The sequence below is a fragment of the Mirounga angustirostris genome, unplaced genomic scaffold (assembly GCF_029215605.1).
Source record: "Mirounga angustirostris isolate CCGP_5_RB_7025 unplaced genomic scaffold, mMirAng1.0.hap1 SCAF_2, whole genome shotgun sequence".
NCBI lineage: Eukaryota > Metazoa > Chordata > Mammalia > Carnivora > Phocidae > Mirounga > Mirounga angustirostris.
Genome location: NW_026991710.1, coordinates 72514576 through 72541563, shown reverse-complemented (window position 1 = coordinate 72541563; position 26988 = coordinate 72514576). Strand labels below are relative to the sequence as shown.

General features: G+C 35.8%; 1 protein-coding gene across 1 annotated transcript in view; it reads right to left on the bottom strand.

The window, feature by feature from the left end:
* MMRN1 (multimerin 1) overlaps positions 1-26988 on the bottom strand; it is a 63810-nt gene that overhangs the window by 12304 nt on the left and 24518 nt on the right. The window contains exons 3-6 of the mRNA XM_045880750.3: positions 25065-25171; positions 11625-11738; positions 10129-10302; positions 3035-5023 (exon numbers count right to left, since the gene is read on the bottom strand). Of these exons, the coding sequence (XP_045736706.1) occupies positions 3035-5023; positions 10129-10302; positions 11625-11738; positions 25065-25171 (2384 nt within the window). The remainder of the gene's footprint in view (positions 1-3034; positions 5024-10128; positions 10303-11624; positions 11739-25064; positions 25172-26988) is intronic.

Sequence of the window (26988 nt, the reverse complement as noted above, 5' to 3'; positions counted from 1 at the left end):
ATAGAGCTTAACTGAAACTCATTTGCAATGTCCACAGGAAGACCAAAGATTGAAATAAAATTGAAAAAGAACTTTTTATTTTTCCTAAACTAGTCTAAGAACATCTTGTATTGAACTACTACCACCTTTCTCTAGGAAACATGTACATCTGAATCGTTTGTTCTGTGATTCCACATGATAAGATTAGTCTTCCTGGATCAGACTAATTGCAAGGAAGTCATAAATAAATACAATAATTTAAGTAGTCAAGAAATAATTCAGCTTTGTATTATTCTGTGATTTTTAATGTTATCAAAACATTCAGAGACTAAATATGGAGTCATATTATGTCAGGACAATAATCACTCTTCTGTAATTAGAAAGCAATAAAATAAAAAAGTCATCCAGTTGGGCATATAATTTAATAGTGGACTCATATGAGAGGAACTCTGCCATTTCTTTCAGTAAGAATCGGCAGCTATTCTTTTCATTGTGGAAAGTTCAAAGATATTCATGAGACGCTTCTTTCATACAGAGAAACTTCTGTATGTTCATATGTATTGCATTGAATTCTTTCTTCCTCCCAAATTTATGCTTCTCTTCTGGTGTTTATAACATCTATTAATAATACTGCCACCCTCTCATTTCCCAAATTCAAAACTTAGGAGTATTCTAGGTCTCTCCCTCCCCAAGTGCCACGCATTCAGGCTGCAAACAGCTCACGTTTTTTACAATAATGTGCTCTGCAACATATTTCTACTAATGAGCTCAGCAAAATACCTACCGTAATCCCATCACTTAAAAGGAAGAAACAGAGACCCAGAGAGGTGGACTTGCTTAAGGTTACAGAGAAATCACTGAAACAACTAGGACCAGAATCCTGATTTGTTGTTCCTTGGATCATCGGTTTTTCCACTCCCCTGCTGTTTCCATTAATTCTACTTTCACAACAGGCTTCACATTTGTCCCCTCTGTTTCAACTTCCTCTTCCTTAGCTCTGGCTCTTAATTGCTCTGCTAATACTCTCCTAACGGGTGTCTCTAATTTCATTCTTTGCAGTCGTGCTCTCTACTACTGCCAGCCTCATGCCTCTGAGATACAGTTCTTACCATACCCAACCCTCTGCTCCACATTTCCAAAGACCACTCTTACAAAACCTTGTCTAAATGCCTTAGAGTTATGATCTGAATGCATCCACCCAAAATTTATATGTTGAAATTCTAAACCCCAAAGTTGGTGATATTAGGAGGTGGGACCTTTGGGAGGTAGAGCCGTCAATGAACAGGATCAGTGTTCTTTTAAAAAAGACCCCAGAAAAAGATATTTGCAAATGACACTACAGATAAAGGGCTGGTATCCAAGATCTATAAAGAACTTCTCGAACTCAACACCCAAAAAACAAATAATCAAGTCAAAAATTGGGCAGAAGACACGAAAGGACACTTCTCTGAAGAAGACATACAAATGGCTAACAAACACATGAAAATATGTTCATCATCAATAGCCATCAGGGAAATTCAAATCAAAACCACACTGAGATACCACCTTACACCAGTTAGAATGGCAAAAGTTGACAAGGCAAGAAACAACAAATGTTGGAGAGGTTGTGGAGAAATGGGAACCCTCTTACACTATTGGTGGAAATGAAGTTGGTACAGCCACTTTGGAAAACAGTGTGAAGGTTCCTCAAAAAATTAAAAATAGAGCTATCCTATGCCCCAGCAATTGCACTCCTGGGTATTTACCCCAAAGATACAGATGTAGTGAAAAGAAGGGCCATATGCACCCCAATGTTCATAGCAGCAATGTCCACAATAGCCAAACTGTGGAAAGAGCCGAGATGCCCTTCAACAGACGAATGGATAAAGAAGATGTGGTCCATATATACAATGGAATATTACTCAGCCATCAGAAAGGATGAATACCCAACTTTTACATCAACATGGATGGGACTGGAGGAGATTATGCTAAGTGAAATAAGTCAAGCAGAGAAAGTCAGTTATCCTATGGTTTCACTTATTTGTGGAACATAAGGAATAGCATGGAGGACATTAGGAGAAGAAAGGAAAAAGTGAAGGGGGGGAAATCGGAGGGAGAGATGAACCATGAGAGACTATGGACTCTGAGAAACAAACAGGGTTTTAGAGGGGAGGGGGGGATGGGTTAGCCTGGTGATGGGTATTAAGGAGGGCACGTACTGCATGGAGCACTAGGTGTTACACGAAAACAATGGATCATGGATCACCACATCAAAAACTAATGATGTATGATATGGTGACTAACATAACATAATAAAATTTAAAAAAATTTTAAAAAAAGGAAAAATAAATAAATAAATAAGACCCCAGAGAGATCTCTCACACCTTCCACCTTGGGAAAACACAGCAAGAAGTCACCAGCTGTGGTCCAGGAAGAGGGCCCTCACCAGAAGTTGTCATGCTGACACTTTGGTCTTGGACTATCTAGCCTCCCAAACTGCAAGAAATACATTTCTGTTATTTGGAAGCCACCCTGGTCTTTGGTATTTTGTTATAGCAGCCCAAATGGACTAAGACACTTAGCTTGGCATTCGTAGCTTGTTGTGATCTAAGCAAATCAAATTCCTGCTCCGGTATGCATTCATTCATTCAGTCATTCAACAGATATTTACTGAGTTCCTATAGCATACAAGACATTTTGTCAGATAATGCCAAATGAATAAGACTCAGTCTGGTCATATTCATCCAGAAGCTGATTATCTAATAGCTTTCCTTAATTACATATGAAAGCAAAAATGTTCTACAGGGGCAAATTGATTGTATTACAGAGGTTTTGTCAGAAAAAAAGTTAAGAAACATGTAGACAAATATTTATACTATAAGCACTTGATGCCTAATTTACATAGGATGGAATCAGATTCAAATGGTACATCAGTGATCTTTGAATTACTTAACTATTTACCCAAGTTCAAGAAACTGCCTTTTATGTCTTATGGTCTTGACAAACCCCACAGTTCTACTAAATATCCTTTAAACAGAAAGAGAGATTAAACGTTATCATTTCAGCAATAGCTTACCAGGAACTAGAACGTTGTCTGTGTTTCTTTGGGACCGGCCTATCAGGACAGTGGTAAGATTCACTGTTGGTTTTTTAAGTGAACTGGGTTTCTTCAGCACTGGTTTTATTTGCTTCTGAGACTTGACAACACTGGCAAGACCACCAGACAGTGTTCGATTTATATACCAAGTTAAATTAGACATGGCAATTTGAGTTTTTATTTCAATTATTGATTCCACAAATTCTGTCAGACCCTTCTGAAGAAGCTGAATATCAGGTAGGGAACTTTCTATCTGCTTGGGTATGGTTGCATTCAGTTCTGAGATACGTGTAGATGCATTATGACACATGATTAAAACTTCAGACAGAGTTTTGTTAAGTGAAGTGAAGTGAACTGAGAGGTGAATGGATTTTGTTTCCAGCGCCTTAAATCTGGAAGTTAGTACCTGCAGTTGAAGAGCCTGGTCTCTCTCATTTGTAGTCGCACTGCCTTTTTTTAGTGAAACATAATAAGGTATGAGTGTCTTGGTCACTTTAGTCTCAATACCTTGCAACCTAGTTTCAAAATTTTTGGAAATCTTTGTGGCTGAGAGTATTTTTTCCTCCAAATAACTCATATTTTGCTGGTATTTTATCACTTGGGAAGTGGTTTCATTGAACATTTGATAAATCTTTTGAAAGCTGGACTGACTTAGTTTTTCATCCTTAGGAATATCTGCAAGGACCTTGGCAACTTGCAAAACAAAGTTGTATCTCTGATTGTCATTGACCAACACCTGAATGGAATCATTCAAGCGTTGGAATTGAGAAATAAATGTCAAAACAGTTTCCATATTTTGGGTACATTGATGATGGACTTCGGGATTATACTTTATTGTACTTAAAGTCTCTTTTAGCATGTAGTTATCTTGAATGAAATCAATGGCATTATTTATAATAGTCATTGTCTTATTTAGGCCATCTTCCATTTCTAAGGCATATTCATTGATACGTCTGTCCAAGGCATCACTACGACTCTGTACTTCATTCCTAAGTGAGTTGTGTCTTTTTGAAAGTTCTTTGATAAGAATACTTAGACTGTTGACAGCACTAGTCAGGTTTTCCACTTTTTTCCTTGTAGCTATTCCTTCTTTTGGTGGTTCTTGTATCATTGTCTCTTTAAATGGTGCTGCCTGCTCAAGCAAGGGTTGAAGGATCTCCATATCATAAGTCAAGTCATTTAGCTGCTCATTGATTTTATCCATCTTACTGTCCATTGGAAAGAGAACGTCAGCCAGTGTTTGGTTTAAAACTTGTAAATTCTCTTCTGTGTCCTTAATTTGAAATTTAAAATCATTTCTGCACTTGGATAGCATGTCTTCACATTCACCCCTGATAGATTCTTTCTCCATCTCCAAAGCAATAGTGAGATTGTTAATCTTGCTGTCTTGGGTGTGCAAATCATCAAACATTTGCAGCATCATCAAACCCTGCTTCTTTATATTCTCTTGTAGAGCAGACATGTGCTTAGTGACATTACTGCTAACTGATTCAGCAGTTGGAACACCCCTCTGATCTGATACTCGTTCAGTTGATAAAAGCTGCTTGTGAACTTCCTTCATTTTAGAAAGAGTCTTGTTGAGGGATTCATAATACAAAATGCTCCGTGAATGCTCCTGTTCTAAAGCACCTTCTAAATGAGCTTGCTTTGCTTCTAATTCTTTAATAGGCTTTTCACATGTAAAAGTCATTTCTTGCCTAATATTCACAATGTGATTTTTTAGATCTAGTACATCAGTCAAAGTGGGCCTGTTTTCTTGCATTAAAACAGACTTTTGCTGGACTGCTATTGAAACCACAGATTCATTAACTTGACGAATTATTTGTCTGGTGTTTTCAAGGTCCTCTGATAAGTTTGATACAGTCTTGAAGAGTTGTGCTATAGTCTCTTGCATGTCATTCTGAAAAATTTTAAATTGCTCTCTTACTATGTTCTTTACCAGATCATTAATGCTTTTGGATTTTAGACCTAGAGAAAGAAATATTAAACACCAATAAATGATATATGATTTTAATTATGTAAACTTTAGATATCTCTAAAAAGATAAAAGTTTGCGACTAAGCACTAATAACACATAATAATAAAAATACTTCTTCACTACACTTACTTATGAAATTTTAAAAATTACTATAGTTCATAGAAGGTGATTACATTCTTAATTGATAAGTCTGAGGGGAGAAATCAATTGTGGTGTAGAACACACCAGAAGCATAAACAAAAGACATGAAGGAACTGATACTGACTTCAGTTAATAGATCCTCGTATGTTATGATTCTAAGTCTACTCTTACTCTGGTATGAAAAATAAATGGCTTTGGGCTTTCTGGCTCAGTAAATAATACCTGGTATTATCTCATGACTATGTTATTAGGTTGCTAGTAATTAGGTTTCAGAGCTTGTGTTTTGAGCTCATAAAAACTAACAAATTGACGGCAGAGAAGAAATTTAATGAGATTCCCAAATAAGGAACAATATAAAGTAATGGTCACAAGATTCAACAATAGTTTATATCAACAATAAAATAATAATGAGAGGTTTGGGGATCACAAAAAAAGTCAAATGAAAATAGGAATTCAAGATATACCTTGATTATCATAATATGACATTAATTCCTAACAAAAATAAGAGGAAACATGCCACTAATGAAACACACATTAGTATTTCCAGTATTAGAAAGCATGGACTGATCATAAATCAGAATTATGGACAGCTCTAAAAGTAACATAAAAAAAAAAAAAGGGAAAAGGGTCCTGAAGTATTAAAAACTCAGAACTATTCCAAAGAGGAAATTAGTATTTAAAAATGGAAAAAACCCAACCCACCAAACCTGTTACATACAAAAACAGAAAACGGGAAAAAATAAAACATATGCTTGAGGTGTATTTATAGTACATAGCTATGAAGCCCATGTAATGGAAGATAACTCCACTCAAATCCAAAACGGTAGCTAATGACTATAATGTAAAATACTGGCAACATACTACAAAGCATGTAGAACAGGAAGGTATGCACAACTGTGACGTGACTTCTGGCTGTCATAAAGCCTATTTAAGAAAGGTAATTGTAGAATAAAAATATAGGGTCTCTACATGTCTCTATTTCGTAAGCAAGTTTTAAAAAGTATCTGAGATGCATGAGAGATTTACATAAAAAGCATGTGAAAGATCAATTATAGCAAATACAATGATGTATTGCTTGAGCATCTTGATATTAATCTGATACAAAGACAAAGCTGTAAATGTTGTTTACATGAATAAATATTTCCCTGGAAATTCTATACCCTTCAGGTCAATACTGCTAATTGATCTTTAGGGAATAGTATTTCCAGAGTTAAAAAAAAAAATTTTTTTACATTTCTAAACATAGTGAAAACTGAAATACATTTAATAGGCCAAAAAACATAAGTAAGTGAAAATCAATCTGTATGTAATGGAAAAAATAATAGTAAAATGTAAAGTAAAGAGTAAAAATGTAAAGTATGGGAACAGTAAACAATGACATAGCACGAAAGTACTAAGGAAAGGCTAAATTAATTAGAAAAGTTTAAGCAATCACAATCAAGATAAATTATACTGAAACAGTCCTGGCTTTTATATGTAATAGCATGAATAACTGCACCACAGGCTTTTAAAGTATTTTTATTTTCTAAATTTTACTTAGCATTTAACTGGTAACTAACCCATTTGCACAACAAATCTTCACTGAGTGTATTTTATATGCTACACAGAAGGTAAAATTTGGAAAATCAGATTTCTGATACTAAAAATAGAATATGTTAGCTTCACTGGGTGTGAGTTGCTACTCAATAGCAAAGTTATTTTTATCATACTTCCCACAAGATCATTTAGTCATTTCCTGTTAGTTAAAATGGTCTTTAATTTTCACAACAACTTGATGAAATACAATAAAATATTTAAGTTTAGGAATCAGACCTTCTTGGAATTTGTATCATTTTGGTCTTAAAGTGTTTTTCAAGATTGAAAAGGTAAAATAAAACTTAAGTGTAACTGAATTAATTAATTGTGGATAATAAAAATAGCTGTTTAAATTCAGCCAACAAAAAATTATGTGATCTAGGGCACCTGGATGGCTCAGGCAATTAAGTGTCTGACTCTTAGTTTTGGCTCAGGTTGTGATCTCAGGGCCATCAGATCGGCCCAGTATTGGGCTCTGTGGTCGGCACAGAGTCTGCTTGAAATTCTTTCTCCCTCTCCCTCTGCCCCTTACCCCCCATTTGTGCTTGAGCAGGCATGCTCTAAATAAATAAATAAATAAATAAATAAATAAATAAATAAATAAATAAATAAATAAAATTTTTAAAGAAAAAAAAACATGTGATCTGAAAATCAGAATAAGAATGGTAGGTAAAAACACTGTAAATAGGTAAAGTGTAGTTCAGAGTCTGATCAAAGTAACTAGGGAAAAAAATAATGAAAATGGAAACTAGGAGGTGCTTTAGTTATTATATACATTTTTTAAGATTTTATTTATTTATTTGAGAGAGAGAGAGTGCGCACCAGCAGGTGGGAGGGGAGGGGGAAGGGAGAAGCAGGCTTCCAGCTGAGCAGGGAGCCCGACGTGGGACTCGATCCCAGGACCCTGGGATCATGACCTGAGCCGAAGGCAGACGCTTAACCTGACTGAGCCAACCAGGTGCCCCTATATTTTAAATCTTTAATGGAAAAATATACTGGGGAAAGGCTAAAATCACAGCAGTGTCTGAAAAGAAATCAAACAGACTATTCACTTTAAAAACAAATTATTGTTTCTGGAAAAGGAGCTTTTCAGATAACATTTCCATAATTTGTTGCTAAAAAATGTTCTGCATAAGAATCTGATTTTGCAACAATATGTCAAAGTGCTTTATGTCAGTATCTGAGTGGGAACATACTTTTTAACTCTATTTGATTCTGTTTCATGTGACTCATGTGCTTCTACTTCCTAAAAAAGACGACACTGTGGTGACTTAACAGACAGGTATGAGATCAGACATGCTGGCGGGCCCCTCTGTGGTTGTGAATGTAGGGCCTATTCATAACATTCAGGTGCCTCTTAAGGAACTGGGACATTGGATGTCAAACAGTTTCTGTGGCTCCTAGGAGATAAGCCCTGTTCCTCATCCTGGATGTAGAGTCAGCAAGCAAAGAGGTGGTGGTTTTGTTAGGCAAGTGCAGTGCCATGGGGTGAGTTTAGTTTTTGTTACCTGACTGAATATTCATTAACTACAAGCTCTCTGGTTTTCATAACTGATTATGCTTAGCACACGACTAATGCCTCCTAATGAGAGGAGAATTTTGTTGTTGTTGTTGTTATGAGTGTATGCTTTTTTCCTGTGTCACTGCCAGAATCTTCGCTAGTAGTTTCACAAAAAGCTGTTGCCAGGCCTAATTCTCTCTAATTCTCTTTGGTACTGATAACCAAATTTTGCCAAACAAATTTCATTATGGTAGTTATAGTCAATTATATACTGTTTCTATTTCTTACTCTACTTCTTTCTCATGTTGTCACTTCAGGGAAAATATATTCCCTTCTCATGCTTGTCATTGGTAAGTCTGGCCATAGGGGACATGCCAGAAATGTAGGGCAGGGTCTTTCCTTCAGGGGCTTAACAGCACCAATTATTTACATAATTAAAAAAAAACATCATGGTTGCTGCCATACTGGTAGATGATATGGAAACCTCCACCTTATCTTTTACCTGCGAACCACAGGTGAAAAACAAAGACAAAACAACGTGATAGATACAGGGTTATACAATAAGTATACTTTTATGTATAAAACAAAGTGAAAGGGATCCCTAATCCTGAAATTTGGAAACATACAATAAACCTGGAGAACTGAGATATTCCTAGTGGCCAAATTACTTGCTAGAAAATCCATGTCCTCCTTGAAGCCCCTTTGCCTAATTAATTCCTCCTGATCCACACCTGATCCATAGCATATCAGTTGAGATGGTTTCTTTTTGTAGAGGTCTTCCCTGGCGCCCTTATATTGGATTTGTTGAAACTACCAACTGGTCCCATTGTACCCTGTGCATAACACTACCATAGCAATTGCTCACTATCTATGTGGTAGGCAGATCCGTGCGGTAGGCAGCATAATGCTGCTCCACTCATGGTGTCCACACCCTAATTTCCTGAACCTGTGAATATGTTACCTCGCCTGGCAAAAGGGCCTTGGCAGATGTGACTAAGGTTAAAGACCTTAAAATGAGAAGATTATCCTGGATTATTCAGGTCTATCCAGTGTAATCACGGAGCCCCTAAAAGAGGAAAAGGAAGGTAGAAGAGTGGGTTTGAGACACGCCATGAGGACTCAACAGTGTTGCTGGTTTTCAAAGATGGAGGAAAAAGGCCATGAGCCAAGAAGTGCAGTGGCCTCTAGAAGCTGGGAAAAGCCTCAGTTTATAGCTATCAAGAAAATAGGACCTTAGTCCCACAACTGCAAGAAAATGATTTTTGACAACAATTGGAATTAACAGGAAATGGATTATCCTGTAAAACCTCCAGAAAGGAACACAGCCTGCTGTTTTAAGAGCATAAAAGTTGGGCAAAGCTGATTTACATTTATAAAGAAATTATTAGTTCTATTACCTGAGATGTTTTAGGATGTATTTTATTGATTATACTCCATAAACTAGATAATTTCTGGGGTAACAACACACTTTAGATTTATCCTCAATATATTCATCAATATTATTGAGACAACCATATATTTGTGCCTTGATAATTCTTTCTTAACCTCCTCTTTATCTTGAACTGGAAACCACAATGGAAGTAAACTAAGTATGGCTCATTTTAACTATAAAGAAAGACAAGTTAAGCTGTAACTAGTACTTAATGAAAATAAATCAGATGAAATATTGAGTAAAAGATTTGACTATACAGTAAAAAAAAATATTTAGATGCTTCAAATTATTTCAGAGATTGATTTATAAATATCTTACTCCAAAACTATACTCTTAGACTTTTATACCACCCAATCTAAAGCAAAGATTCCAAAATGATATGAGAAAAGATAAATGAGTCATTTACCTTTTGTCTTAACTGAGTGAATATTTCACTTTACTTTTACCTTTTAGAAAAGATTGAAATTCTCTGTCTTTATCTTCACTGATTTTCCCTTCTAGGGAGGAGTACGTGTTCCTCACATCACTCACAGCCAAAGAAATATTGTCAATCTTCTTCTGGAGAAGGGTCAGTTTCATTGCCTGGTAGTTCATCTGCTCGGTCATCTTTTGTGTCACTGCTGCATGGAAAAGAAAAAAAATATGTATATTCTTATATATATATACATATACATATATATAATACTATTCAAATATCATTATTAAAATATCATGATAGGTTTAAAGGTAATTCAAATAAATCATGTTTGTACTACATATTTGAAAATATAGACGACTGTATATGCACTTAGCAAATGGCAGCCTGAATTCTACACTAAGGGTGAAAATTTATAATATATAAATATATAACATATAAATGTAAAATACATATATATATACATTTATAATATATTAGATTTCTAAAATGTTTTAACTTTGCCCAGAATCTTCAGTCTTTTTTTTTAACTTCAAAAAGTTATTGTTACATTCTTAAAAGATGAAGAAACTGAGGGACAGAAAACCAAAGTATTACTGGTTTGAGGTTGGAGAGCTAATACCTCATCTTCTGCTTTCAAATCCAACATTACAGAATTAAATATGTGTGGCTCTGTATGTGTGTAGTCATATCTATAGTCTGAGGATTTTATTCCTTACTGAGGTGTTCTTTAATGAGTGATAAAGATTCAGATTTAGTCTGAATCATTTAACATAGCAATGATACTTCCCATGCTTTTTCATACACACTTCAGTAATTCAAGGAGGATTTTATAGTATTTTATGAAGATACTGAATTCCAATCCCTTAAAAAAAAAAAAAAGTACAGTTTCTATGATATATTCACCTTTATTGCCCCTAAGTCCCATTTCTCAATTTGAGTGCCCTATTTAGTATGACTAGATCTGTGGCAAACACACAGATGTTTTCAGCAGTAACCAATCTTATGTTTCTAAGAAATAAAGTCAGGCCTAAAAGAAATGATTAGAAAGAGAAGATACGTGGCTTGCCAACTTTGGATCAACATGAAGTTCTTGTTGATTCTAAGTCACAATTCTTTTCCCTAGTCAGTGATCCACATCCTTGGTGATCTCTTATCAATCAGTGGAAGGGAGCTTTCTCAGCTCCTTCAGATGATGACGTCATACCTTCCACCTCAAGATTCTCCCACGATTTCAGGCTTTGGAGGACAAGAGTTTGACCTTACTTTGGACACCTGTGATTTCCTTACAACTAGTATAACAGCGTTTTTAATCGTCTCCTGTGTTTTGCACACAGAGCTTCAAAATTATGCGCGGTCCCTCCAGGCTGGGAACCTACGGGTCCTCCACAGACAGAAAAGGACTGAGGGGTATGCTAATGTGTCACCACCAAACATTTGACAGCCACGCGCTTTCTGGTTTGGAAGTTGTTAGAAAGAGTGTTGACAACAACTGGGTTAGGGATGTTAGCGGTTACGCTCCGTGACCTGCGTCACCACAGTCTCGCTGCAGCTGCTGCGGCCGCTCCTCCGCGGTCTCTGCGCCGCCGGCGGTGTGACTCTCAGCCTGCTTGCTGCGCATCAAGGGCGGCTGCTCCTGGGCTGGATGGACCCAAAAGGAGAAGAGAGAGAGTTAAGCACTGGGACTGCCTCATTTCTTCCAGTCCTTCAGGGACGGGGCTGCCATCCTCTCTCCCGTGCCCGGAAGCACGGGGCTCGGCGATGATTGCCGAGATTGCGGAGCGAGCTGCTCCGCCCTCAGCCGGAGGGCCACGTGCTACCGCGTGGGGTTGGAAGTGCAGGACTCTAGTTCCGTCTGGGAGAAATAAAATCATCCAGGTCTCCTTTTAGGCGAAAAGGGATGGCAGTTTGTGACAGCTGGGCCAACTGGAGGGCATACGCTGCCTGCCTAATCGAGGGGACTTTCAAATCGGCTGTGTTAAAGGCTTTAGAAGTGGGCTGTGACAAAGGCTGCTTGTTTAACGGTGCAATTTCCAGCTGGTGTCTCCCTGGAAATAAGGGAGAGCTACAGGTACCGGACTGAAAGAATACCTGTTTAAGTAAATGGGTTGTTCCCAGAGTTGTAGGGAACACCTAGACTCAAAGCATAAGGACTACCGGTAAAAGTAAATTATTACATGGCAAGTCTTAAGGGGATCAACCGGTAAAATCTGGGAAATTTCAGGAAAACAGAAATTCTTATAAAATAAGTCTACTCTGTTAAAGAATTGATGGCCCTGGGGCGCCTGGGTGGCTCAGTTGGTTCAGCGACTGCCTTCGGCTCAGGTCATGATCCTGGAGTCCCTGGATCGAGTCCCGCATCGGGCTCCCTGCTCGGCGGGGAGCCTGCTTCTCCCTCTGATCCTCCTCCCTCTCATGTGCTCTCTCTCTCTCTCATTCTGTCTCAAATAAATAAATAAAATCTTAAAAAAAAAAAAAGAATTAGAAATAGGGGCGCCTGGGTGGCTCAGTTGGTTAAGCGACTGCCTTCGGCTCAGGTCATGATCCTGGAGTCCCGGGATCGAGTCCCGCATCGGGCTCTCTGCTCGGCGGGGAGCCTGCTTCTCCCTCTGACCCTCCCCCCTCTCATGCGCTCTCTCTCTCTCTCTCTCTCATTCTCTCAAATAAATAAATAAAATCTTTAAAAAAAAAAAAAAAAAGAATTGATGGCCCTGTCCCATGAACCAAGTAATATTTTAGATGGAAATACAGTTTTTCATTGGAGAAAACAATTTAGAGTGACACTTTATTAAAAATATTGAACACGTCAAGTAAGGTAGGCCTGTAATTTGTAGACTTTTAATAAGCAAATGTATTCATTGATGTCTGCATATCAGACATGAGAAAACAAGTGTTTGGTGACTAACTGTGCTTCTTCCCATGTGAAATTATGTACCAATGAAACTGTCCCTCTGGCCCGTGTTAATTATGCTCCCTAAGGCATGTGTGACTGTGACAGTAATACTAAAGGATCTCTACTCCGTAGAAAGAATCATATATTTGGTATTAATGTGAGTTAGTCTCTACTGTTAGATTGAATTTTGCATTTCTTTTCTTCAGGGCATTGAGCTAAGCTAATGAATTTCCATTCACGTTCAAGGTTTTTGTTTTGATGTTGCTTCTTTTTTTCTCTCCACTGTATTGTAGAAAGTCCTGTATAATTGTTAATTTATTTGGAAGAAAACAATCTGCAGTTTGGGGAAATTATACTTATTTCAGGGCTGCATAAGTGGCAAAAAGTGTTAATTTTCTCTTACGTCCTAGCAATAAGGTTCCTTTAGCCTAAATTCAAATTAATTCATATAAATGTATATATTAAATAATTGCATAGATTTTTATCAAGTTTCCTCTTTAGATGATGTAGAAAGCACTTTTTCTAGCAGCTAAAATCTAAGCCTACTCAAGAGAGTAACTAGAAAGTGAAGTGATGGTTCTCAAACCAGGGTTCCTAGGTCAGCAGTATTAGCATCACCTGGAAACTTTCTTTTATGTGTAGTAGTCTTTTTTTTTTCCATCTGCAAACTTTTGAAAATACAACTTCTAGGCCCCATCCCAGACCTGCTTATTTAAAAAAGTCTGGAGTGGGGCAGTAATTTGTGTTTTTTATTTGTTTTGTTTTGGTTTTTTGTAGTAATTTGTGTTTTAACAAGCTCTGCTGATGTTTCCAATGCACACTGAAGTTTGAGAACCACGGGAGTAAAGCATCAAAGTAAATCTTCCTTAGCAACTACCTACTTCACTGCCTTCCCTATTTCTCTTAGCAGCGGAAGAGGGTTCAGAATATGTGCAAGTATTTATAGCAAAAGGAACATGTGGCTTGAACAGGATGAACAAATGATCTTGACATTTTCTTACTGCTTACCTGTTTGATCAAATCACAGGAAAACAAAACCAAAAAATCATAGGAAAACAAAAAGATCTGGTGCATTTAAAAGCATTTCCATAACACAGGAGGCAGAGGGGACTTTGTTAGGAAGCAATGCACGATTATAGTAAAAAGAAAGATACCGTTTTGTGCCATACAAACAAGTGACAATTCCAATTTCCTTTTCTATCTATTATTAACTTGTAACACATTATTTTTTTTTTCCTACCTCTTTAGAATAGTGATATTTTCACTATGGATGGAAAACAAAAGCACCTGTAAATTCTGAAACACTAAAAGTGTCATTGTTCTTTCCATTATCCCACCCGGAGATTCTGATTCAGAAGATCTGTTCTGGGAATTGAGTGTGTGTGTGTGTGTGTGTGTATGTATTTATATATATATATAAATTTTTTTTTTTTTTAAGATTTTATTTATTTATTTGACAGAGACACAGCGAGAGAGGGAACACAAGCAGGGGGAGTGGGAGAGGGAGAAGCAGGCTTCCCACCGAGCAGGGAGCCCGATGTGGGACTTGATCCCAGGACCCTGGGATCATGACCTGAGCCGAAGGCAGACGCTTAACGACTGAGCCACCCAGGCGCCCCTATATATTTTTTTATATATATTTTATATTATATACATATAATTTTAAACTCTACAAGTGATTTTTGATGTATGACCTTGGTTAAGAAGTACTGATTTAGGGGCGCCTGGGTGGCTCAGTCATTAAGCATCTGCCTTCGGCTCAGGTCATGATCCTGGGGTCCTGGGATCGAGCCCCGCATCGGGCTCCCTGCTCAGCGGGAAGCCTGCCTCTCCCTCTCCCACTCCCCCTGCTTGTGTTCCCTCTTTCCTGTCTCTCTCTGTCAAAGAAATAAATAAAATCTTAAAAAAAATAAAAACAAGTACTGATTTATAAAAAATTTCAAAAAATTCTAATGTTTCATTGTTAAAAGGCAGAAAATTCCAGATATTTTCATATTAAAATTTTAATCCAGAAATTTATCTTCATAGACTTTTAAACAACCACACTTGCCTGTTGATAATGAGAACATATATTAAAGACATGATCTATTTAAACTCTAATAAATGACAACCTTGAGTCTCCTATCATTCTATAGAGAAGTGGGCCTTTATAAGGAGGTAATTTGATAAACACTATTAAAGAATTTATAATAAATTATTAAAAACACTGGAAAAGAGACAAAAGTTTAAATTTTAGAAGCACTTTCTTATGAGTGTGATTTTTTTGAAAAGAGAAAAAACATAGAAATTTTGTCAATAATAGAGATGCCTGGGTGACTCAGTCGGGTAAGCACCCGACTCTTGATTTCAGTTCAGGTCAAGATCACAGGGTCATGAGATGGAGCCCTGCATCTAGCTTTGCCCTGAACTTGGAGCCTGCTTAAGATTCTCTCTCTCCTCTCTCTGCCCCTTCCCCACTTCTCTCTCTAAAAAAAAAAATCATTCTGGAACATCTTTTGATTTGAAAACATCAAATTGATAACAAAATCAATTAAATGTAAAACAATGTATATTTCTGGAATGAAAATCAATTTGATTTTATTTTCAATAAAAATTAGTGGATTTTTACATGCTATATAAATGTTGACTCAAATAATATTCTAAGCTTTTGTCATTTAAAATTAAAATTACTAGACTTATTTTTCATAATGACAATCAATTTCTGTTAAAGCCCATTTTCAATCAAGAGGAAAATATTAAAGAACTTTATGAAATTAGTCTCATGAAATAAGCTTTTGAAATAAAAATTTTCAAGTAAAGCAAAATTTTTGAAATAAAAAAAAATCCACAAATACTTCATCCAATAGTGTTAATTAAAAAATCAATAAAGAAAGGAAAATGTTTAGGAAATAAAATTAGAATTTTAACATTATATAATTTAAATAATAAATCATTTTTAGAAAAGAAAATACTATAGGACTTACCTAATACAATTCCTATATAGGCGTATCGTGACTAATGTTTTATGTTTAGCATTTGGCAAACAAACCTTGTTTTAAAAAAGTGGAGAATTGCTTTTCAGAAATGACTTTTTTTTTTAAGATTTTATTTATTTATTTATTTGAGAGAGAGAGACAAGTGGGGGTGGGGGAGGAGCAGAGAGAGAGGGAGAGAGAGAATCTCAGGCAGACTCCATGCTGAGCAGGTTCGGGTCTTGATCTCACAATCCCAAGATCATGACCTGAGCTGAAATCAAGAGTCAGATGCTTAGCCAACTGAGCCACCAAGGCACACCCAGAAATGACATTCTAATAGAGATGTCAATTCATTTTTAACTTTATAGGGGAAAAAATAGTCACCTTGTTAAACTGGAGATAATTTGAAAACTGAAAGGCACTTCAGATATGAAAAATGTATATATTTCATATGAAAAAAAATTAAGCAAACAATTATATGAGAAAACACCAATTTTTCTAATTATATGAAAATAGTATTTATATGACAAAACTAAAAAATATAATAAATGTTTACATTCCTTGATTTATGTTGCCACAAATTTGGCCAAATGATGTTTGCAAAGCTCTATGAATTAATTAAATAAGACATTCCTACAATTTTCATGATTTAGTTAGTAATAAATATATTGAATATTTAAAAATGCACATAGTACTTAAGGGCTGGAAAAAATTTGAATGCTGTCATTGTTAATTCAGTAAAGACTAATAGATAATTCAGCAGTATGGCACTATCATTTATGTTAATAGAAATGATCAATTTGCTGAGTCTTGGTATCACCCATTGACTCTATATCTGATGGAGAATTCTTTAAAGGAGGTTGAGACAGTAACCTACATTAAATCATCTATGTGACAGAGACATCATTTAGCTGGAATCAACCATGTCAAAAAAAAAAATGCCAAAAAGTTTTAGAAATTAATAAATTATTTAGAAATTACTAGAATAATAAGATGAATGGTTTGTGTTATGGTTTCTATTACTTAATATGTTTTATAGTATATTTTATTTATAAATGTATATTTATAAGTATTCAATTAAATTATTAAATATAACCATTAAATATTCAATTATTTAAGTAATCACAATATTTATATTTATGAAATATATTTATACACAGAAAATATATGCATTAACTTAAAAGTAATACATTTTTAACCTTTGATTTTTATATTGATTTACATATTAATTGACGTTATTAAATTAGTTGTTATATGCTTGAATATGACCCCTGATCCTTCTCACCCCATTCTCATGATCAAGAGACAGATTGTGCTCATGATCCTGGAGTGGAGTAACCACAGTAAAACTCACAACAGCCTTTATACAAGGTTTATTTCCAGGGGTTCAAAATACTTTGCCTAAGCTTAATTAGAAATAGTAAAGCATTGTCTTAAATTGTTTTACTATATTCTAATGAAATCAAGTCTCTTCATCTCACTCTTCATAAGTATTACATGTTGCATATTTAATGTAGAGATTATAACATTACTTCACTTAGTATCCTTTCTCATTTGATAAGGGCTGACAAGTCAGAACATCACACACACCCACACACACACATGCGCGCACGCGTGCGTGCATGCACACACGTACATACACACGAGGAGGTAGAGGGTATTTTAAGTCTTCCAGACTTATTGTTAGTGACTTCATTAAGTCACAGTTCTCTCTGTGCCATGTGGTCCAGGCAAGATCCTAAATGTGCAAGAAGTAAAAACAAATCTGGATAAAAGGTAAAGGGGCAAAAAGGAGGTAAATGAAGAGCATTCAAGTCTGATTTTCTCTTGCCCTTAGGGTCATAAGTATTTCAGATAAATATCATTCATGTAATCTGGAAAAATGTTATTTGTTGCATTGTAAACAAGGGAACAGAAAGCAACATACCAGAGAAAGTCAGCAGATTAGATTTAAAACCTAAAAAGACAAAAAAAAAAAAACCTTTTAGAATCAGTGACAGATGGAAAAGAAAGCAAATAAAGGAAACTCAGAAAAAAAAAGAAAGCTATTGAAAGAGACAAAGAATAATACATAGAAGTAGCAAGTGAAAGTCTAGTTTTCTTGCATACTGATCTTCAGTAATTCACTCCTCATTTTATGAAAACGTAATATATGTGAAATAAGAAAAATGAAATTTCTCCATATTTTTGTGAAGTTGAAGAAGACTGATTTGAAAGAAAATGTAATGGGAAAAATACTTTAAATATTAAGTGACAAAAACTAATGTGATTGTGTGTGTGTGCATACCCATGTAAAACTTTCCATTTGCTCTTAGCTGTAATTATTTTTAAATTAATTGTTTTAAGAGGAACTAGATGAGGAAATTGTACTCCTACTCCTACGTGAAAGAAACAGCTATTAACCATCAAACAAAGATCCTTGAGATCCAATTGTCATATGAATCTCTTTTCTCTGGAATTCATCGGATTGGGTCCCTGCCAAGACTGTTAAAAACCTGAAATGCCCGTTTAACAAGTTCAATCGTTTATGTTATCTTTTCCTAGCTCTGTTTGTTGACTGGAGTTCAATACTTGCATTCATTCCAGTCTATTGCATGGGATTTAGCCGATGGAGAAGTGCTGATAGGATCTCTGACAGTGGAGTCAGTTACTCTCTTGTGATAAAGTTCCTGAATGATCGATGATCTTTTATTTTTTCATTTAGCAATCTTTCTGTCTTCCCAAAGGTATTCCCTACCACAAGAACTGCTACAAATTCTAGGTTTCCCAGGCAATCTTATCTTGCACTTCAGCACAGACCTTTGCTTTGTTCTATACAGTGGATTTCTCAGTCTCTTTTCCTTGGTTCTTTCTGAGACATAGGTGCTGGGACAGAAGCACCTATAACTTTTTTTTATTAACATATAATGTATTATTTGTTACAGGGGTACAGGTCTGTGATTCATCAGTCTTACACAATTCACAGTGCTCACCATAGCACATACCCTCCCCAATGTCCATCACCTCGCCACCCCATCCCTCCCACCCACCTCCACTCCAGCAATCCTCAGTTTGTTTCCTGAGATTAAGAGTCTCTTATGGTTTGTCTCCCTCTCTGGTTTCATCTTATTTCATTTTTCCCTCCCTTCCCCTATGATCCTCTGCCTTGTTTATCAAATTCCACATATGAGTGAGATCATATGATAATTGTCTTTCTCTGATTGACTTATTTAGCTTAGCATAATACTCTCTAGTTCCATCGACACTATTGCAAAATGGCAAGATTTCATTTTTTTGATGGCTGCATAATATTTCATTGTAGCTATATACCACATTTTCTTTATCCATTCATCTGTTGATGGACATCTAGGCTCTTTCCATAGTTTGGCTATTGTGGACATTGCTGCTATAAACATTGGGGTGCACGTACCCCTTCAGATCACTACATTTGTATCTTTGGGGTAAAAACCCAGCAGTGCAATTGCTGGGTCATAGGATAGCTCTATTTTCCACTTTTTGAGGAAGCTCCATATTGTTTTCCAGAGTGGCTGCCCAGCTTGCATTCCCACCAACAGTGTAGGAGGGTTCCCCTTTCTCCGCATCCTCGCCAACATCTGTCGTTTCCTGACTTGTTAATTTTAGCCATTCTGACTGGTGTGAGGTGGTATCTCATTGAGGTTTTGATTTGGATTTCCCTGATGCCAAGTGATGTTGAGCACTTTTTCATGTGTCTGTTGGCCATTTGGATGTCTTCCTTGCAGAAGTGTCGTTCATGTCTTCTGCCCATTTCTTGATTGGATTATTTGTTCTTTGGGTGTTGAGTTTGATAAATTCTTTATAGATTTTGGATACTAGCCCTTTATCCTATATGTCATTTGCAAATATCTTCTCCTATTCTGCTGGTTGTCTTTGATTTTGTTGACTGTTTCCTTTGCTGTGCAAAAGCCTTTTATCTTGATGAAGTCCCAATAGTTTATTTTTGCCCTTGCTTCCCTTGCCTTTGGCAGTGTGTCTAGGAAGAAGTTGCTGCAGCTGAGGTCGAGGAGGTTGCTGCCTGTGTTCTCATCAAGGATTTTGATGGATTCCTGTCTCACATTTAGGTCTTTTATCCATTTTGAGTCTATTTTTGTGTGTGGTGTAAGGAAATGGTCCAGTTTCATTCTTCTGCATGTGGCTGTCCAATTTTCCCAACACCATTGTTGAAGAGATTAAGTCAAATAACTTTTAAAGATCTTTGTGTGCTTCAGATTTTTTAAAAAATGCAATATATTTTATTTTATTTATTTTTTTAAGATTTTATTTATTTATTTGAGAGAGAATGAGAGAGAGCACATGAGAGGGGGGAGGGTCAGAGGGAGAAGCAGACTCCCCGCCGAGCAGGGAGCCCGATGCGGGACTCGATCCCGGGACTCCAGGATCATGACCTGAGCCGAAGGCAGTCGCTTAACCAACTGAGCCACCCAGGCGCCCCAAAATGCAATATATTTTAAACATCAGATTCTTTTTTTTTTTTTCTTTTCCCTCAATACAATTCCTCCTTTTTCCCTGCATGGGAACTCTGACCTTGGTGGATCAAGGACTTAGAGAAGCAAGGTCAGCAAGTGTCAAGAGCAACAACTTGGTTATTAGGGGCTTATTCCTTCCTTCTTTCCTTCCTTCTTCCTTCCTTCCTTTCTTCCTTCTTCCTTCTTTCCTTCCTTCCTTCCTTTCTCCTCCTCCTCCTTCTCCTCTTCCTCCTCCTCGTTTTAATAGACAGGTGTTACCTATGAGTGTTTTTTTTTTTCTTCCAGATCTTTGAGGCATAAATAGGAAGTCATTAATAGCAACTCAGTAATGAGGAAGCTTGCTCTTGCTCTTAGAACCAAAAACCTTCCTGTGTGACAAGACCAGTTTCCCGCTGATCCTGCAATACCAGGATAAGCAAATGCTTATTTGGTGATGGTCAGTATATATATAAAGATTTACTGAGATTTGGTAGTCAAACCAAAGAAAGCAATTTGGTGCAACAAAGACCTAAGATACATGGTGACTTTTGACTAAATGTATCATAATTGAACAAGATGCTTATAGATGGTAATGTTCTTTCTTAAAAGGAGAAAGCATTAAATGCCACTGGAATGAATTAGATAGGCATATATATAAGAAATACAGGGACTTTTTTCTGTTTTAAATATTTATATTAATTGAAGTCATATTTTAAAATAATTTTACTGGAGATGTCCCATATTTAAAATGCTAGTTATAATAGCTTATAAAATTTATTGAATTATTTCACAGCATTTGTGAAATGAAATATTTTTATATATTCATAACATATGGCAGGGGTCAGTTTATTTCAATAACTGCATGATTGTATTTTCAGCATTCATAATATCTGTGATACATTTCATAAAACATAATTTTCCTATAGAGAGGATCTGACTAAAGCTGACTGGAATTTTTTTTAACAGATTTACAAAGAAGCTTTTCTTTCCTCCTCTCTAATTGAACATTATTTGAACTTAAATTCCCATCTTTTGTGCCATTAGAGCAAGCCACAGTTTCCTTGTTCTACTTAAGAACATTTTAGAGACATCTACTGGAAAAGCACATTATTGCAAATTTTATAAAATTGGTTTAAAAAGTATATTGTTGCTGACATTCCAAAAAAATGTCTTGGATCCCACATCATAAAATTAGGTCCCTTTCTGAAGATAACTCTTTGATCCTCAAAAAGGTATACCAAATGTAAAATACATCAAAACTATTACTTTGCTGTTGGACTTAACGCTTCTTCCTTTTTTTATCCAGCAAAATTCTATTCACTTATACTTTTAAAAAAATTAGTTTCCTCTAGCTAGTATGACTAATATTTTTAATAAACTAATCTAGAACACTTTGCCAGAATTTTGATTATCTAAATTGTAGCAAAATGAGCATGTATGGAGGTTCAGTAATATTACAAACAGCATATTGTAGAGTAAGACAACAGGACGAATTGCCTCATGGATTTTGAATCACAATATCCCTTTCTAAGAGGTTGGAGATGGAGTTTTGGGGTTGGGGGGAGAAAAAAAAGAGAAAAAGGTAGAGAAGTGGAGGAGGAGAAATAAAAGAGCGTACAGTTGCTAGCTGCTCCATTTTATTCCTGTTCTATGGATTTTCCTTGTATATTTATAAAGATCACCCTACTGCAATCTCAATGAAAAATAAATTGTTACTTTTGTATTATGACATTTATTTTATTTGTGGGGATGGAACTTTTGGGGGAAGTCGGGATTTGTAAAATTTGTGCAGTATTTTACAAATTTTCTATGGATAAAATAATCTCCCAGTGCGAAGGACTTAACGCTGAAGTAATTATCACAGAAGCTACATGACCATGTTATTCCAAACCCTTAAAGGCTCTGAAGAAGTTTGAAGAATGGATGAGCCACACTGATTATTCTTGTCATATTTGGGGCTGCTCATCATATGAGACAGCGCGGAGAGTGTTGTCAAAGGAAACCTGACAATTTTCCCTTCCATATAAAAACGAGACTGTTGGCACATATATGAAGTGTGATGGTGGGGGGGACTTGGAATGTAGGAAGGAGGAATCAGAAGGGGAAAATGTGGAAGGAAAGAAAGAACAAAAGGAAGGAAGGAAGGAAGGAAGGAAGGAAGACAAACCTAGGATAGATGGAATAATGAAGACTGACTCAAGGGACAAAGGGACCCGGTAGTTCTTGATACTACCAGTCCATCAACTGCACTAATAAAAAATACAACAGCTTTTATGTACTGCAATGAAAGTGAAGAGTAGGACACTCAGAACATTGTAGGGAGCGACAGTAGGGTTTTTTTTGGAATCACAGTGATATGGAGTTGATTCTATGACATGACACAATGGGCACGGCTGCCCTCAGAAAGTTATTCCTACCAGGGATTTCAATAGAAAGATGACCTTTCCACAAAAGCTTCATCAGCAGATGCCTGAATTATGAGTAATTCTTTTTTTTTTTTTTAAAGATTTTATTTATTTATTCATGAGAGACAGAGGCAGAGGGAGAAGCAGGCTCCCCGCGGAGCAGAGAGCCCGATGCGGGACTCGATCCAGGGACTCCAGGATCACGACCTGAGCCGAAGGCAGACGCTTAACCGACTGAGCCACCCAGGTGTCCCTATGAGTAATTCTAATTACAGTACTGTGACAGAAGGTCATAGTCAGATCTGTTCTGGAACATTTTTGCTAATATCCACAGGTTGCTTCCAAATAGAACATGAGATGTCACTAAACAATCAAAGCTAAACTATTTGAATTCAATTTAAATATTTCATGTGATGCTTTGAAAAAAAGGGGATAGCAATACCTAGTAGATATTCAAAACTGTCAATTAGCCTTGTTTCTTGTGTGTACATTTATAGTGATGGAATTCTATTATTTTTCCTCACAAATGTTTATAGTCCACCTTAGTGATTAATAATCGATAAGTAGGTATAAAAGGACAAAGTATGAAGTAACAGCAGTTCTTAATCAGCTGCAGCCCAAGACATTCTTTGACATAAAGATTTATCAGCTTTCAGTTCCATAGGTGCAACAGGGTGTGTAATGACATTCTAAATTTCTAGTAAAGTATGCTGTAAACAAATACTTGAATCTTTAAGAATAATAATGGAATTAATACTCCTAAGATATCCTTCATGGAATTAATACTCCCAAGATCTTCTGCATGAAAGAAGAAAAATATAAAAACTAACCTTAGACTTTAGAAATATAATTCTAAATACTGTTCAGAACTTTTAACCATCTGCTATATACAGATTATAAACAAATATGTTTTACCACTGGGAATATACCTGTGCACCTCACATAAATTAGGAATCATGTGAAAGCACGATCATATGTGGACTTTTTTAGAATATGCTAAATTACCTTGTTTCTAAATACTTTGGCATAGATGATATTTTATTTAAAAGTTATGGACTCTGAGAAACAAACTGAGGGTTCTAGAGGAGAGGAGGGTGGGGGGATGGGTTAGCCTGGTGATGGGCATTGAGGGCACGTTCTACATGGAGCACTGGGTGTTATAAGCAAACAATGAATCATGGAACACTACATCAAAAACTAATGATGTAATGTATGGTGACTAACATAACATAATAAAATAAAATAAAAAATAAATAAAGTTTATTTTACCTGATTATAAATGAAGTACATATTCATACTATAACCTGAAAATGTATTAAATTTTTATAACATCTCTGAAATTGAGGCCAGACCCAGAACAAATAGCATTACAGTTGAATTTGCCTACAGATTCTCACTGAATGGGCTAGAAAAACCATATATAACCTCCCTAACGAAGCTGCAAGTTTCCAAGCGCCTTTGTATTACAACTTTCTTTTTTTAAATGTGAATCATAATGGTTTCTCCACACTTACATTAATTTTTAATCACAGTCTCTCACGCTGCTGATTGAATTCCTCACCACTGCTAATGGTCTTTCTTGTAATATTCATTCATTTAAAATATGTATGCTGATGCCATATCTTATTTTTCAAAGGAAACCTGTTTAAAGCCAAAAGCAACGTAATAGCCACACAGATGTTAGGCCACAGCAGGTTACCACGTGTTTGATTAGCCTTGCCACCAGAAAATCCTTAAAATCACAGTTGATAAAATGGCTCTATTAGGATTTAAGAAGAAAAGCACAATTATTCATGCCACATTTGTATATTCTTTAAAAATGAATTTCATTCATATACATAATATTGTTTCAAATAATTGAACTGGAAAAAACTAGAAGGTAGTTTTATTTTCATATAGGGTCACTTTTAATGATTATTTAAAATATAAAATTAAGATTTCTGATATTTTAATAAGGCATGCCTCCATAGCAAATAGTTAAGAAAAAGTGAGATAGATCTCAACTTACTCGTCCTCTAAAACGAACATAACAATATAGGAATATATAAGACATCTCGTTATGAAATTCAGGGTGCTAAACTAGCTACTAAGTTAGGAAGCTCTAGAGAGGTAACAGTTTTAATGATTTGGCTACGTGTTCAATAACTTTGGTTCAAAAGGGAGACTACAACTCTTTTCTTCACTGGAATCAATTGCTTATTCTTCAGAAGTTTTATGCTTCTAATTATTATAAAATTACTATTAGAATATACCTTTTAGTTGACATTTTGCTCCACTGAATCCAGGACAGCACTTCCATTCCAATGAGGTAACGATTTTATGTTGCATCCTGTAGACAGGATTTGATATCTTCTGAGATCTGGAGAGGAGAGCAATTATTTGTCTCACATTAAATTATCAGTTGGGATAATTAAAGTTTTGGAGATGATACCTAAAATATAAGAAGCATTCAGTAAATGTTATCTGTTATTATTATTATAATCTTCATCATCAATATTATTATTATTATTATTACATATTTATTTATTTGAGAAACAGCACATGAGAGAGCGGGGCGGGGTGGGTGGGGAAAGGGGAGAGGGAGAGAGAAAATCTTAAGCAGGCTCCACGCACAGCACAGAGCTGATGTGGGGCTCGATCTCAGAACCCCAAAATTATGACCTGAGCTGAAATCAAGAGTCAGATGCTTAACCAACTGAGCCACCTTGGAGCCCCTTATCAATATTATTGTTAAACTTACATTTCTTTAAATAAATTACAAAGAGCATTAAGAGTTATGCTATTCGGTATTTTAAGTTTATAACTATCATTACATTTTCTAAACGTAGTATAGCTTTTCCCTTGATAATACTTTTTACTAAACAAATGTTAAAACTTATTTTAATTCTATTTTTTAAATAGCTTATGAGGACAATTTCTTTTATTTCAATTTTTAGTCTTCCTTATATCCTTATAGTTATATCCTTAAGTTAAATAGCTTATGAGGACAATTTCTTTTATTTCAATTTTTAGTCTTCCTTATATCCTTATAGTTAAGGATCTGTTTTCCCCCAAATCAACATCAAACAACTTAAACTGTGTATCAGTGATCTAACTGAAATTATGACAACCACTATGATTTTTAACCCGCACTTTTTCCTTTCTCAAGTTTAAAATTTTTAATTTTTAATATTATTTCTCTCATATGGTATTTATCTCTGATAGAGAGTGGGGAAGAGAGAGAGAGAGAGAAAGAGAGGGAAATAGGAAGGGACCCAACATGAGAAAATATTTCTGAGAAGAAACCATGGAAGGGAAATGAAGAAACTATAACATTTTAGTATAGCAATCAATATAAATGGTGAATGGTACTAAATTGTAGGCCCTATATATGTAAATGTAAATCATAAATACAAATTGGCCATGTTATTCTTACCCTTATGACTTCAATATTTAGCTAATATTTATTGAGTGGGCCTATGAAATGGGTATATATTACCTTGTTTAATTTTCTTATTAGTTCTATGTGGAAAATATTATTATCCTGATATGCTGATGAGGAACCTGAGGAACGGAGAGATGAAATAACGTGCTCAAAGTCTCGAACATAAAAGTGATCGATGTGGGATTTTAATCCATGCTGCGTGGGTTAGCCTCCCTTTTATTTTCTAGAGTTTGTCCCCTACAACTATGTGGGGACAACAGTAGTCAATTTCCTGGATAAACCCTGATCATGTGGAGGGAAATTATTGGAACCGACTGGGCTTTAGGAGACTTGGGTTTTAATTTCTTCTGTGACTTGAAGGGTAATTCAATATGTGTGAGGTTATTCCTCAATTTTAAAATGAGCTATAAGTTCTTTCCATCTCTAAAAGTAGGTTAGTCATTTACCTGTGTTTATTTCAGTAAATTATATTCAGTAAGTCACTCTGTCCAGTGAAATAGCTCCAGCCCAGTAGCTAAAGCTAAATAGAAAGTAAGGCTGTTTGGAAAAGGACTCTGTAGAGTTTATTAGGATGAACTCAAGCAGTTGAGTTACATTATTACTAGAGTCAATGTCCCTGCTTTAGCAAACTGGATCCCTACTATATGTGACTCCGACATAATAAAAGAGAAAGTGACAAAAATGCGTATGTACTGAAATAATGCATGAATGGAGAGACCCATTCAAAGCTAGAGAAAGATAAGAGGTGAGAA